Source organism: Equus asinus, chromosome 21 (genome assembly GCF_041296235.1).
Source record: "Equus asinus isolate D_3611 breed Donkey chromosome 21, EquAss-T2T_v2, whole genome shotgun sequence".
Classification (NCBI taxonomy): domain Eukaryota; kingdom Metazoa; phylum Chordata; class Mammalia; order Perissodactyla; family Equidae; genus Equus; species Equus asinus.
The window spans coordinates 73,929,540-73,944,196 of record NC_091810.1 but is presented as its reverse complement, the minus strand read 5'-3'; the positions used below and the strand labels follow the sequence as shown (position 1 = coordinate 73,944,196).

General features: G+C 36.7%; 1 protein-coding gene across 1 annotated transcript in view; it reads right to left on the bottom strand.

Moving 5' to 3' along the window:
- EFHB (EF-hand domain family member B) overlaps positions 1 to 14,657 on the bottom strand; it is a 47,506-nt gene that overhangs the window by 15,983 nt on the left and 16,866 nt on the right. The window contains exons 3-8 of the mRNA XM_014842152.3: positions 14,202 to 14,345; positions 13,303 to 13,483; positions 11,200 to 11,310; positions 8,042 to 8,171; positions 3,508 to 3,591; positions 2,870 to 2,937 (exon numbers count right to left, since the gene is read on the bottom strand). Coding sequence (XP_014697638.2) covers positions 2,870 to 2,937; positions 3,508 to 3,591; positions 8,042 to 8,171; positions 11,200 to 11,310; positions 13,303 to 13,483; positions 14,202 to 14,345 — 718 coding nt within the window. The remainder of the gene's footprint in view (positions 1 to 2,869; positions 2,938 to 3,507; positions 3,592 to 8,041; positions 8,172 to 11,199; positions 11,311 to 13,302; positions 13,484 to 14,201; positions 14,346 to 14,657) is intronic.

Here is a 14,657-nt window from a genome sequence, read left to right as displayed (position 1 = left end):
CCTGCTACATCCCCCTAGACCTGGCCCTCTCTTTCATTTATCCTTCATGACTTAAAGGAACTTCCCTGAATTATGACACAAAGAAAGTACACACACATACGTTGCCTGTAAACCCCACTCTTTGCCATTCCCTTTTGGGAACCATTGTTTGGATGTTAATGGTGACAGGAATCAGGCTAGAGTTGACCACGTTGCTTCAGATGTGATGGCTTGGTGGATGTCACCAGAAAAAATCTTCTGCCTCTGTTCATTTTCACCTGGCCTGTACCCCTTCCCCTCCTGCTTTCTTGGGGCAGGGTCATGCTGGCAGTTGGCTGTGATATCCTGGATGGATTAATTTAAATTACAACATAGGTTGCAGTTCAAGGCAACTGATATTTACACCTAGCCTGTATAAGGTCCTCCACTAGACTCTGTCAAGGGTCTCTTTTAATACATACTCATATCACCTGTAAGTTTCTTACTTATTATAAAATCAGGAGCTAATCTCACACACTCTGATAAAAACTTTGTTTCTAATGGTAAACCCTGCACATGAGTGAGAAGCCCACAACTATTGCTGGTTCCAGGAACTGGGCAAGTACTTAGACCAAGGTCCCCTGAAATGGGATCAGCTGCCGTCAAACCAGCCTAAAATGAGCAAAACACAAGGCTCTGTGAGAGGAAATCAAGACGGTTAGGGGCGATTTTTCACAAGTAAGCATGGCCTCCTTTCCTCCTCCACATTCCTTCCCTGAGGGAAACCCTTTGGGTGGCTGTTCTGTATAATGGAGGTCCTCCCTCTTCCACAAAATGGCTCTCGTTGAGTTTTTTATCTTCAGAGGTCTTCCCTCTCCATTAACATCCAAAAATAACCGTTTGAATGTTGTTTTTCCGATTCCACCTGGCTTCCCCACCACAGGTGTAACTGCCTAGTGAGTGTGACGTATGCTGATACCTTCTTCTGCCTGGCCCTGAAAGAATATTTACAAACCTCGTGTCAAATCACTCCTAATTACTCGAGAGCTCTAAAGAGCTGTAATCAGGAAGACAAGCTCTGGCCCTCTGAAAGAGACCCATGACCTAGCTACCACACCATGACCGTGAGAAAAGCTAAGTGAGCTCCTAAGTTGTACTCTGCCTGCAACCAATTCCCACAATGCACCACTGTCCACTTGCCCTGGATTTGCCTTCAGACTGCCTCCACCCTTGTGCATTCTGGAGCTGAGCACAGCCCTTGCACCCTTCCTGGAGGCATATTAAGATAAGCAGTAACTCCAGGCCCCAGAGAGGAGGCATTTTTTGTGCAGCTGCCTTCATTTCCCTAAGTAAGGGTAAGGGAGAAATCCAGGCCCAGTAAAGAAACTGATGTCCCTGGAAGCAGACATAACCTGAAGCTTTCCACAGAATAGATGCTACTAGTAACTCCAATAACAGTCCCAAAGGTGAGAACTTAGAGTTAATCTGTGTCCATCCATGAACTCCAGAAAAATTCCAGAGAGGACTTACACTCTCCTTTCACAGTTACACTATGTACCACCCAGGCTGGTACCGATACTTACATATTTTTTAAATTATTGATGTCAGTGTTCTTCCTTTTCATTTTATAACACTATCTTATCATTCAATTTATAAGAATAATGTCGATCAACTGTTAGGAAATTTGTCAACGTTGTCAAATTGTCAAAATGATAAACTATGTGTTGGATCCATCAATTCATGCAATAAATATTGGTGAAAAATGTCCTGTGTGCTAGACCCCAAGGATCCAACAGACAGTAAGGCAGAGCACCCACCAGCATGAAGCCAGCCCTCAAGTAGGCAGAGTTTACCATGCTGACCATGTTTTTCAGGCTAATTGATGGGTTTCCTAAATCATCCCTTTCCCCCTTCTACAGGTATGAAGGGCCTTTAAGATGAACAGGCATCCATTAAGATAACAGTTCACATAAAAACAGAGCCAACATATAATCTTCTAATGTGGCGATTTCTGATGCTCCAAAACACTGTTGCATAAGCTCAATAAATATTTATTTTATTTGTCAGTGAGTAGACTTCAGCTAAAACATTTTCAGTAGTTAAGTTTCACACTTAAACTTTAGTGTGTATAAGATCCTAAGGAATCACAATATCTGGGCATGGGTCCCAGGAACCTGTGTCTTTAACAAACTCCCTGGGTGATTGTAATGCCGGTAGACTAGAGACTATATTTTGAAAACCACTGATATACAACCCAATCCCAATAAACTTTAGCATAGCTTTCCCTTTGGATGGCTGCTGTTTAGATCGCTTAGAAATAAAGATGAAATCCTGGTAAGATTTTTCTGCCACTTCATGGACTGATGGATTGATTGATTGGGTGGTGGGAAGAGAGTGGTTCTTAATGACATGATTGTAGAGTACAGCTTTCTCAGACTTGAATGTGCCTCCAGTTCATCTGGGAATATTGTTAAAATGTGGTTTCTGATTCAGCAGGTCGAGGGTGAAGCCCAAGATTCAGTACTTCCAGGAAGCCGGCAGGGCATGTCAACACTGCCAGTCTGCAGACCACAGTTTGAGTAACAAGGGCCTAGGACAATATTCGAATTCATTAAAAAGCTGCCTCACTTCACTTTTGCTTGTTTAATACAGGTCATATTTATTTTCTAAACAAAATTCCGAGCTTTAATTACACTTAAGGTATTCATTACAAGGGCTTTAAACTGTACCTATTTCAAACATAATATGAGAAATTTTTTCTCTCTTGTGCTACAAATTGTTCTCATTAATGTGAATATAATATTAAGCCTTTAAAATTAGAAGCCTGGAGAGGAGATAGTGAACTTAACTGCATAACTTTGTGGGGATTTTGTTTCTGTTTGTTTTTTAAGAAGAAAGTTTGTATATTTACCATACTCCTCAGGACGGAGACAAGCTCCAAATGTGTGGTCTGGGGGAACATTCATAGTTTCTGCAATGCTATCAAAGAAAACAAATCCTTTAGTTAAAATACCCACCACACAGCATCCCTGGAATTTAAAATATGTTTGCCATATGTTTTTAATAGCCTATATTTTCTCCTAAAACCAAACTATGAAGATCAAACAGAAGTTCTCCAACAGATCTTTTGTCTAATCTTCCACTTGCATTAACAGTGGTTGAATGTTTTCACTGGCTTTCAGTAGCCCAGATTTAAAAAGAAAAAACAGAACATATTCAAAGCAGAATTATGGAAGTATATATAGAGAAAGACAGAGAATAGAGAGAAAAATCTAACAGAATAAGTTAAATTTTGGATATCCCAGAAATAAAGCTTTACACAAAATTCTCCCTCCCTCTTCTCCAAATGCCCTCTCCATCTTGGAGAACTTAGCACTTTCCTGGAATCCTAAGCTCTATAGAAGCTAATAGAATTTCCTGATTAACACAAAACGACGTTTCTTATTTAAGAGAGAGAATTTAACAGAATACAAACCAACATTGACCAGAAGAGTACTCTTTTAGTTAGACCCAAAGACACTATCAATTTGAAGTTAATCATTAACTTACGGATCTAAAACTCTTCCAAGTTTATGTTGAAACTTTTCTTTGAAATCATCAACTCTCTTGGATACAATCTTAGCTCCTCTTTTCCTAAAAAATTAGAAAATTGTCAGGGTCTATATTACCTAAAGTGTTCTTGGCTGCCAAATATACTTATGGTGAGGAAAACTATAGGGTCATTCGGGCCATCAAAAAATAAATCCCAGGGGCCAGCCCCGTGGCCGAGTGGTTAAGTTTGCATGCTCCGCTCTGGCGGCCCAGGCTTTCACTGTTTCAGATCCCGGGCGCGGACACGGCACCGCTCATCAGGCCACGTTGAGGCGGCGTCTCACATGCCACAACCAGAAGGACCTGCAACTAAGATATACAACTATGTACTGGGGGAATTTGGGGAGATATAGCAGGAAAAAAAAGAAAAGATTGGCCACAGTTCTTAGCTCAGGTGCCAATCTTTAAAAAATAAATAAATAAATAAGTCCAGTTTCAAAGAAATTCTACACTAAAAAGAAAGCTTTATGTGTTCATTCTTCTATCATTTATATTCTACTATAAAGGTAAGTTTATAATAGAATACAAAATTTGGGTTAAAGTTTAAGAGAAACAGGTGCAAAATTTTTTTCAGTAAACAAAATCAAAGTGTTAATATCACTATTATGTGTAACTCCTAAAATTGATAAAATTAAGCATCTAATAAATAAATAACCAAAGGATATAAACAGATAATTCACATCTAGTAAGCAAATATATGGAGAAATTACAACACTCTCTAGTAATAAAAGAAATGTAAAATAAAAGAGAACAACAAAGTGCCACTTTTAACATAGCACATAAGCAAATATACACAGAGAGAGAGACACAATATCCAACACTGGCAAAAAGTATAGCCAAACACTTGTGGATTGCTAGTGCAAATCGTTATAATCGTTTTGGAAATAATTTGGTAATACTACTTAAAAAGCATAAAAATGTTCATTCCCTTTTATCTACATCTGGGAACCAATCATAAGGAGATAATCCACATAATTAAAAATGTGGAAAAGTTATATTTATAAAAATGTTTGTTGCCTCATTGACTATAATGGAAAAAAGAATCTAAATGTTCAATCATGGAGGGTGATTAAATTATGTCACATTAACAAGAATACACTCTGCCTGCATTTTAAATGTTGACTATTAAGAAAACACAGCAATATAAAGTTATTTTATGTTAAGTGAAAAATCAGGCTATAAAATGGGATTGTTTAAAGCTATGTAAAAATCTAAACAGGAAGCCACACTAGAAAGAAATGCATTAAAAAGATAAGAATGGTTGATTTAAGGTGACAGGATTATGAGCGATTTTATTTTGCCAATTTTCTGTAATATAATTTCATTACTTCTATCATTATGATTAAATGAATAAGATTCCTTTTGAGAACTGTAAAATTACAATACTACTATTTAATAACATTAAAATTAATAAATTTTCTATTGTTTTGCTAAGACTAAAAACAATGAACATTAAATTCTTAAACTCCATTTGCTTTTAAAACTATTTCCTGTACTATAGAAATATTGAGCTGAGTAAATTTCTGGAGAAGAGTGACACTCTGTGGAGAAACAATAGATGAAATAGAAAGTAATTCATCTCTTACTTCTTCATTACTTCCATCAGTTCAAAAAGGAAAAAAATAGAATAATACGGGTAAAGTTAGAATAAATCAGTGGCAGTTTAAGGGCCATAATTTGAACAAAGAAAATTGACAATCTGAAAAACAGCTCCAAGGGAACATAATTAGGAATATGCAGGGATGATAAGGGTAAGGATTATAAATTATGGAGCCTACTCTTTTCAGTCTAAAAGTGCCTGGATTATGTTTCTGAGAGAATCAGGAAATACCTGTAAGTAGCCATGTATATCAGAATGTAGATTACTGCAATGTCATTACGCGACCTAAGGCATTCACTAACCAACTCAGAATAAAGTTCTTTGTGTACCAGTGAATTTTTTTATTCAGACACAGACACACACACACATGCATATATACACACGTGCGCGTGCAAAGCAACCAAGAATCAGTTGGTTTGAACTGATTCTTCAAACAAAACGTTATAAACAGAATATAGATAGAGGTAGTTTTACACAGGAAATATACCCCTTAAAAGTTAAGAGTAAACCAAACTTACGCTAAAATAGTGCATATAACATTGAGATGCCTTAAAATGTGAAAAACTTGCTTAACTCCAAGTTTATAACAGAAACTATCCTAAAGACTGAAGGAGTGAGTTCTTTTTAAAATCCGACAAACCAAAGGAATAAAGAATCTCTCTATTGTTTCAGCAAAAATTTTCCAATTAAGTTTCGAAATAGGAAAAGTACCATCATTGGTTCATAAAAGATGTCCTTGAGGATGGAGACAAGTGGAGGGACATGTACCCTGCATATTGCCTGCTTTTATAAATTCAGTAGGGTTTTTTCAATTGAGATATAATTGACATATAACACTGTATTAGTTTTAGGTGTACTCAGTGTATGTTTCTATAACTATCTCAAATCATGGGTAAATATATCCTTGTTAATGACCCAAAGGCTCTGCTCTTAGGACGTTCTTAAATACCACATTGTTGTTAATGTTTTTATTTCATGCCTTTTATAAATTAACAGCATGTTTATACTTTTAAGCTTTCAAAAATGGATAAACTGTATTTGTGATCTCCTTTTATCAATTTCCATATTTAATTATAAATATCTATAGTTCTTAAATATTTGAATCATTTCTTCATGTTGTGTTTTATGTAATACTTTAAAAATGATAAATGCATGAATATTTGTTGTATGAGCTCTTCTTCTATACCCTAAAGAAAACTGTCTCATGTGGGTTTACTATAATATTGTAAGAATTTCTTTTGTGTTTGTGTTTTACCATTACTGTTTTGAATAATTCAAGTATCAGAAACTCACATAAAAAGGAGTGGAAGTGGAATGGAAATCAGTATTTCAGGCCTGTAATCACAATCACAGAGTCAAGCACCTATAAACCTGGTATGGGGGTTAAGGGCGGCCTCCGGAGCCACACTGCCTGGGTTTCATCCCTATTCCTACTACTTCTTAGCTGCATGATTTTAGGCAAATGACTTAACTTCTCTGTATCTCAGTCTCTTCACCTGTAAAATGTAAAGAATAAAAATTACAGTATACCTACCTCATGGAATTGTTGGTAGAATTAAATTAATAATATATAAAGCACTTGGCACTTTGCCTCTACAGTTGGGAGCTGTTAACAGGGACCAAACAGGCAAATGAGTGAGGCGGGTTGGGTGTCTGTGGAGTGCAACTGTGTGCACGCTCGGGCCTATGGAAACTTGGAGGACCAGTGTCTCCATTAAAGAGGGCAGAGGGTAAAGCAAATCCACTCCCACCACTGATGTGTAGAAATGCAGGCCCGGTATATTAGTTTCCTGTGGTTACCACAAATTACCACAAACCCGCAGCTTAAAACAACAGAAATGTATTATCTCACAGTTCTGGAGGCTAGAGTCTGAAATCAAGGTATCAGCAAAGCCACATTCCTTCCAAAGGCTCTAGGGGAGAAACTATTCACTGCTTCTTCCAACATCTAGAGGCTGTTGGCATTCTTTGGCCTTCCTTGGCTTGAGACCCCATCACTCTAATCTCCTCCATCTTCATATCACCTTCTCCTCTGTGTCTTCTCCTCTTCTGTCTCAAATCTCCCTCTGCCTTTCCCTTATAAGGACATGTGTCTTTGAATTTAGGGCCCACGCTGTAATCCAGAATGATCTCTTCATCTCAAGATTCTTAATTACATTTACAAAGACCACTTTCCCACATAAGGTCACATTCATAAATTCTTGGAATTAGAACATGGACATATCTTTTGGGGGGGCCATCATTCAATCCACGACACCAGTATTTCCAATCTTCTGGTTTTATAAGCATAGTAGGAAATATGGATTTTTATGAGTAATTTCCCAGCATTTAAGTGTTGGTTTAGATATGTAATATATAACAATATTGTTATAACATTATTGAAATGAAAAACTAAAGAATCTTATTTTAATTTTCTAGGTTAGTTGTCATATATATAGAATGAAGATGTAAAAAGGTCACAGTTTGCAAGAGTTAAGCCAAGATGCTCAGGTGCCCAAACAACTATTAAACAAAGCTGAAAGATAAATGACAGGTCAATTATATGTGACATGATTGTCTTTGTAAAGATTTGAAAGCCCGTTATCTTGAAGAAACATACATAGGGTTGATCTCATAGATTTAAAACATGCATATATATCTTCAGATCTGCTTGTACATGAAGTAACTTTAGAATGATACACAGATACACACACACACAAACAGTATCATGGTTATCTCTGGGGAAACTAGACAGTTTGGAATACATATCACTGTATATCTTTTTCTATTAATTTTAAGTTTGAACCATGCCGATGCATTATCTCTTCAAAAAATAAATTTAATAAACTTTTCTTTTAAGTCCATAGGCCATATATCTAACACTGGTCGCAGAACAGAATTAATCAAACTTACATTTGTAGTTCATGGAGCCAATATAAAGTTTTCGCCATGGCTCGTCCATCATTAGAATGTGATGTTGGAACCCCAAACAAGTTAAACCTATGGAAACTTGAAGGGTTATACTTTCGGTTCTTTGCTTCTCCTGTGGGAACAAAGGAAGACTTCTGACTTAAGCAACACAAATAATCTTATCTTGCAAGAAGCACATTATGTTCTCATTGACAATGAAAATGAGAGTGGGAAAAAGAATGAAATTGTAACAGTACAGGCATTGCACAGATTTGGCTACAGATGACAGAAGCATTCTCCCACCTGAGCTGGGAGCCTGGTGGGACAAGAGTGCCTCGCGTTGATACTTGGAAAGTACTTAGGGAAATGATGTAGGAGAAAAGACAGATATAAATGATGAAAAGTGTAGGCCCCATTAATGTTACAGAAATCCTGACGCTCAAGGGAGGCACTGCAATGCTTCGGGAGCCCAGCAGTCATTTCCACTGTGCTCAGATTTGAGAGGTTGGTGCTTTGTACTTGCTCTCACTGAGATTTGGCGATATCAGCAGAACATTGCAACCCTTGCATTTCATTATCATCACTTATCTCATATTAGAAACATTCAAAAGGTGATTGAGGACTGAGAACCCAACAGAGTTTCTTTATAAATAAGATCTAATACTGTACTTTTTTCAAGTCATGATGTGGTGCTAGTTTTCTATTTCTAGACAATAAAGCAAGGCTAAAACTAGAGATCAGCTAAAAGGTTAAGAAATGATGGAGAAAAGATTTTCAGCCTCACTAGCAACCCAAATAATGTAAATAAAAACAATAATGTGAAATTGTAATTTGTCTCTCAGTTAAGTCAAAATAAAGAAGACTGGCAAAGTTCACTACTGGGGAGAATGAAGGGAAATGGAAATTCTCATACACTGCAGGTGTGAGTGCAAATTGGGGCAGCTATTCAAGTGACAGTTTGGCTCTAAGAGTGAATATTTCAAATGCTCAGAAATCTAGGAATATATCCTAAGGAAATAGATCACATTGACAAAGATATATAAACAATATATTTCTGTAATACTGAAAAGTACAATACAGATGCTGATGTGAAAACACAACCAAGATATTTCATAAAATGGGAGAGAAAAGCAAATAAAAAAAGTTTATAGAGTAGGGAACAAAGCAGACACACGTACTTGTACATGAGTGTGCAAAGAAAAACATCTACGAAAGTATCATCTGTGGAAGATTGGGAATTGTGGGAGATTTTCTTTGTACTTTATATATTTCTTTGTGACTTGCATTTTATAAAAGAAATACCTATTACTTTAGTAATGATTAAATTAAGTATATTTAAAAGATGTAGATATATATTTATTGTTACTGAATGGCGTCCTTGACGTATTATTTTAAATAAAAAATTTTACATGTATATGGCAGGTTCCCCAAAAGCATGGAGAGTATTCTGCCATTTAACTAAAGAGAGAGGGCTCAGTGGATGGAGGTGAGAAAGATGCTCAATATATCAACTGTAGTTATCTCTGGCTAATGCGATTTCAAGATTACATTTACTTTTTCTTCATTTTTTCATAATATTTAAATTCTTTACAATTATTATATATTTTTATAATAAAAAATAAAGCTACTTTAATTGAGAAAAAAATAAGGACAATATTAAAAAGATCAGATTCTATGACTTTCCAAGAAGCCAACGAAACTTCTGTACAAATCAGCAAATGAAGGTAATTTCAGTAATTCTATAGCCCATTAGAACTCTTGTAAACATAAAAAAAAACTACACTCATTTTCCTCCAATTAATAAATGCATGTAAGATATTTCATTATAGGTTGTATATATATATGCATATATATATATTCATTGCTATAGTTCCTTTTTAAAACAATTAAAAGACATTGGATTAGATTGTGTGATAGGTGCTAAACTTTTCCAAAAAACGAATAAAATATTTTCCCAAGAAAGGGAAGGAAGACTAAAGGAAGGGAGGACCAGAGAGAGAAAAGGAAGAAAGGAAAGGAGAGAGCCAGAGAAGAAGAGAAGGTGGAGATAAGGAAAGAAGTCAAGGTTGTGAGAAAGAAGATGGTGACCGGTGACCAAGTGGGTGGAAGTAGTGGCAGTCGAATGAGAGGGTAGAGACAATCTCAGGACTGGGATCATGTTAGAAAGTGTATGGAACCAGCAGAGACTGGTCATGCAAGAAGAGAATGGCAGATTCCAGACAGTGGAGCAATGGGCATAGGAGACAAGCCCCAGCTGTGAGAAGAAGTCTAGGAGGAAGAGCATAGAGAGGGAGTATGGTGCGAGAGGGTGGTTGAGAAGAGAGAGTAAAGAAATAAAGAGGGAGTGGGGGAGAGAGGGGCCTTGCACTGCAGTGAAGGACAAGTCTTGCTTCTAGCTAATGAAGACTGAGTTCATGAGTCTGCACAATCCATTGACTTTCTCAGGACACAAATGACAGGCTAATTCTCAATCCTTGATTGTATCAAGACACTACTGAGCATCAACTTGTCAACAATTAAGTTGTATTTTACAGCACCATAAACATCTAATGCCTTTCAGTTGTGCTATAGAATAATTCTAGTAATAGGCTACCATTAGACAAAATCACTTACCACTACTACTACTAACAATAGCTAATAGTTATTGAGCCTTTACTATGTACCAGGCACTATGCTAAGTATTTTGCAGGCACTCAGTTAATCCTCAGAATGTTATTATCCCCATTGAAGAGATTAGATTAGATGACTATAGGATAAGTAAAATATCCAATGTACAAAAATTAGTAAATGGACGAGCTAGGATTTGAACCTGATCTATCTGACTCAAAAATTTGTGCATTTGACCATTACCCGACTAAATGAACAGCCTTTTTTAAGCCTAAAACCACTAAAATGAGATAAGACTGTCTAACACAATCTTTCTTAGCTGTTTCTTAATTTTTTCACTTTACTGATACATATATTTCTACACTTTACAAAATGTGTAATGGTATGTTTTCCCAGTTCTCAGGGTTTATGATCTTACGAATAGTAAGTTATTATCTATTGATCACCTATTATAGGCCAGGCATTTAACTTAATGCACATTATCTCCTCTATTCCTCTTCACAAATCTGAAAATCCTATATCCTCAGGCCAATTTTATATGGGAGGACACTTACCCACATAGTAATCATTGTGAGAAACAATATACAGATCATGTCCTTCCTTTCCTTCTTTAAACACTTCTTCAAAGGGTTTTGGAGGATTCACCACGTCTCTAGCAGATAACTCTGAAGGAAGAATTAGTGAAATCAGTTTTAAGGTATTTTTCACCTATTTATAACATATTTAAATCACCTAAAACAAATGACAAATGCTGATTGCATAAGTTACGTGGGCACCCCGGAAGAACACAAAGCTGACATAAATGAAGATTTATCAAGAGAGAGGCTAGAGCCTAGGGACCACTGATCTAGGGACCCCTACTTGACTGGGCTCACTCCCAGAATTTTGAAGAATACCAGAACTCTGTATTGGTTAACCATTCAGGTTGTCCTGAGCCGTATTCCAAGCCTGGTTAAAATCCTGATTCTGAGAATCTCAGGACAATTTTGATTTTAGCTTGCTCCAAACTTCCCAGAATGATCTAAGCAAATTTGAATCACAATCCGTTTCAGAAACCTGATGCCCTGTGGTGCCTTGGTGCAAATTTTCACAGCTGTAGACTGGAGCGCACATCCTGAGTCTGTTTTGATCTGAATATCCGTCTTCAAAGCAGCCAAAGTGCAGGGAAATCACTGGAATCAGGAAGAAATTCTTCCAACTGGTCCCAAATCTAGAGCTTTAGGATGTTCGCTTAACAGCTACTTTCCCATGACTGGTGGTCCCCAGTTTTGTATACAGTGAATTAGTTTGTTTTTATTGTCTTATGTAATAATTTTTAAATATAATTCCATTTACAATTTCACGCTTCCCTTTCAACCTAACAACATAGATGAAGATGTTTCCTTCCTTTTGGACTTTCTGCCAAGAATTGGGAACTGTAAACAAGCCGTTAAGCGTACCAGAAGGTGGTCCTATTCAAAACAACCCTGTAAAGCAGCACATCTTTTGATACATGAAGCATTACACCTATTAATACAAATATACATGTTTTGGAGCATTCTGTCTATTACATATTTAACTGAGGCACACTTAGACAGTACTTTCCACAATAAATGGACTAATCCCAGAGATCAGTTATGATATAATTACTGTAATGCTATAATGCATGTCTACATAAATACAATTTTTTAATCCTATGAAAAAGAGAAAAAGATATTTTACCTGTTCTAAAACATTTTTTCATGTTTCAAATTTTAACAAATTTTAACTTTAGATCTGATACAAAATAGTACAACTGCAGATTTTGCATTCCAAGAGAGGCATAATTTAACTCCAGAGTGGATGTTACTATGTTAAGGAAAATAATCTAATGGGCCTTCTGGTGAAAAAAAGATAAAGTTCCTGGAGCAGAGACTTAATGGGTGCAGAAAGACAAAGAGAGAACAGAATTTCTCTGCAGGGTAAAGAAAGATAGATTTTGAGGTTTCCTGTGTTAAGACCCCCGGAGAAAGGAGGTAAGAGACTGAAAAGGACAGTAGGAGATAAATGTGAGAAAAGTATAAAGAAAGTCACCCAACAACATGCCGGAGGCTAGGGTTTCATAAGAAACAATGGCTTGTGACCAATTCTGTTATAAGTTGTTGTTTGTTGAAAGATGTGCTCCACTCCCACTCAAAACGAGAATGAAAGTCTGCTCTACATACCGCCTGTGTTTGGTTAATACGCAAGTAGACATGGTGGATCCGCATGAATGGAGCAGTACACAGCATTTACCAAACTCATTTGCTCCATGGTCTACTTTATGAAACAGAGTTTCGTAAAGACTTAAGAGTTATGAACACATTAGAGGCACTGATGGAAATAAAACACACACATGGACATCCAGGGAAAAGGATTGCAGCCTTCACAGCTGGCCCTCACGTCAACTTTCCTGAGTCTCTTCCCTGTCTTTATACTATCTCTTCTACGCTCACTGAGTCTCCACTCCAAAACCTGAAGTTTTACTGCCTTGGCACACATAAACTTTAAGGATTCTGAGTCTGAGAGTAACTTTCTTGCTATGATCCCATCTTTCATCTTGAATCATCATTTATACCACCACTGAAGATCACACCAACGGGATATTCAGTCCTATTTTCTAAGAAAACTTAATTTACCACTCATTATTTTTTTACTACCTCTGACGACTGCTGTCCCAAATGTTGTATTGAGTATATCCAGGCCTTTGGGTAATCCTGGTGTTTGATCATGAGATTTTCCTAATGGTGCCCGTTGATGGCTAAAATATACTGATTCCTTTTTGTCTTTAATTTTCTGTTGAAATGTTGTAATAGGCTGTGGGTTTATCAACACCTTTGCCTAAAGAAATCAAACAAAGCACAGATATAACAACAGAAAAAGTAAAAATCTGAAAACTGAAATTCTAATCAATAGCTGGGGAGAAGAGAATATGATTTTGGAAAAACATTTCATTATCATTGCCTTTGCTCATCTTCAAATGAACTGTCAGAATTGGGGCTATGAAGCTTAAACATTAATTTTCAATGGAGTCAAAAGGTTTCCATGTGGCTAAAAAGTTTTATGAGGGGAGCTCCCCAGTTACTCAACTCAAATATTCCAGAAAAGTGAGAATGTCAAGCATAAAAACCATGTGATTTCCACAAGCTCTCTCTAGGTATATAGATCAGGTCTTCTGAATCTAGACTGGCCATTCGATCAATAGCAGGTAAGAGTCAGGCCCCGCCTCCACTCAATGTACATAAAAGCACTCTGCAGTGCCTCCAGACAATATCGCCCAGTCTTTGTCCTCTCTGTTCCTAACAAAGCCGGACAGCATTTCTCTTTACTGCAAGAAAATAGAGCACAATTCAGCTTTTATTATCTAAGAGGAGAATATATAGTTTGTGGCTCAAACCATTAATTTTCTCTGTACTCTCTTTGCTGCTTTGGGATTTTTTTCACTGCTCAAGATGAAGAGTGGGAAGGAGATTGGAACTGATGATTTCACTAATACCTCATTTGTGCATTTCACCTCAGTAAATTAATAATGTACAGGTAAAAAAAGAAAAGAAGTTACCGGTATTGAAATTTCAGATCTTATTCCATGTGTCAAATAAGGTGCAATTTGAGGATCATTCGCTCTGCCGTAAAACACCCTTTCGGCTCCAGCAGGTGGATATCTGAAGTTGAAAAATTTTTTTGCCTCAGGTGGAGTAAGTAGCTACAAACAGTGAGACAAGAAAATAGAATTATTAAGTATAGTTTTTTAAATATTAGCAGGACTGATCTATACCAATCAATGAACACCCTTCATTGCATGCATGCAGTAAGTACATGGTGAGCTACAGCCCCAAATCATGAAACTTCCCAAAATTTATGTTTTTTTAATGGAAATAAACAACATATTTTAAAAGTTATGTTTAGAAAACAATCAGGAAGTATCCAAATTAGAAAGCATACCATAAATGACAATTTCCTATTGAAATAAATGGAATCTCCAGTAGTTTTGGAGAGTTGTAAATTCTAAGCCTGG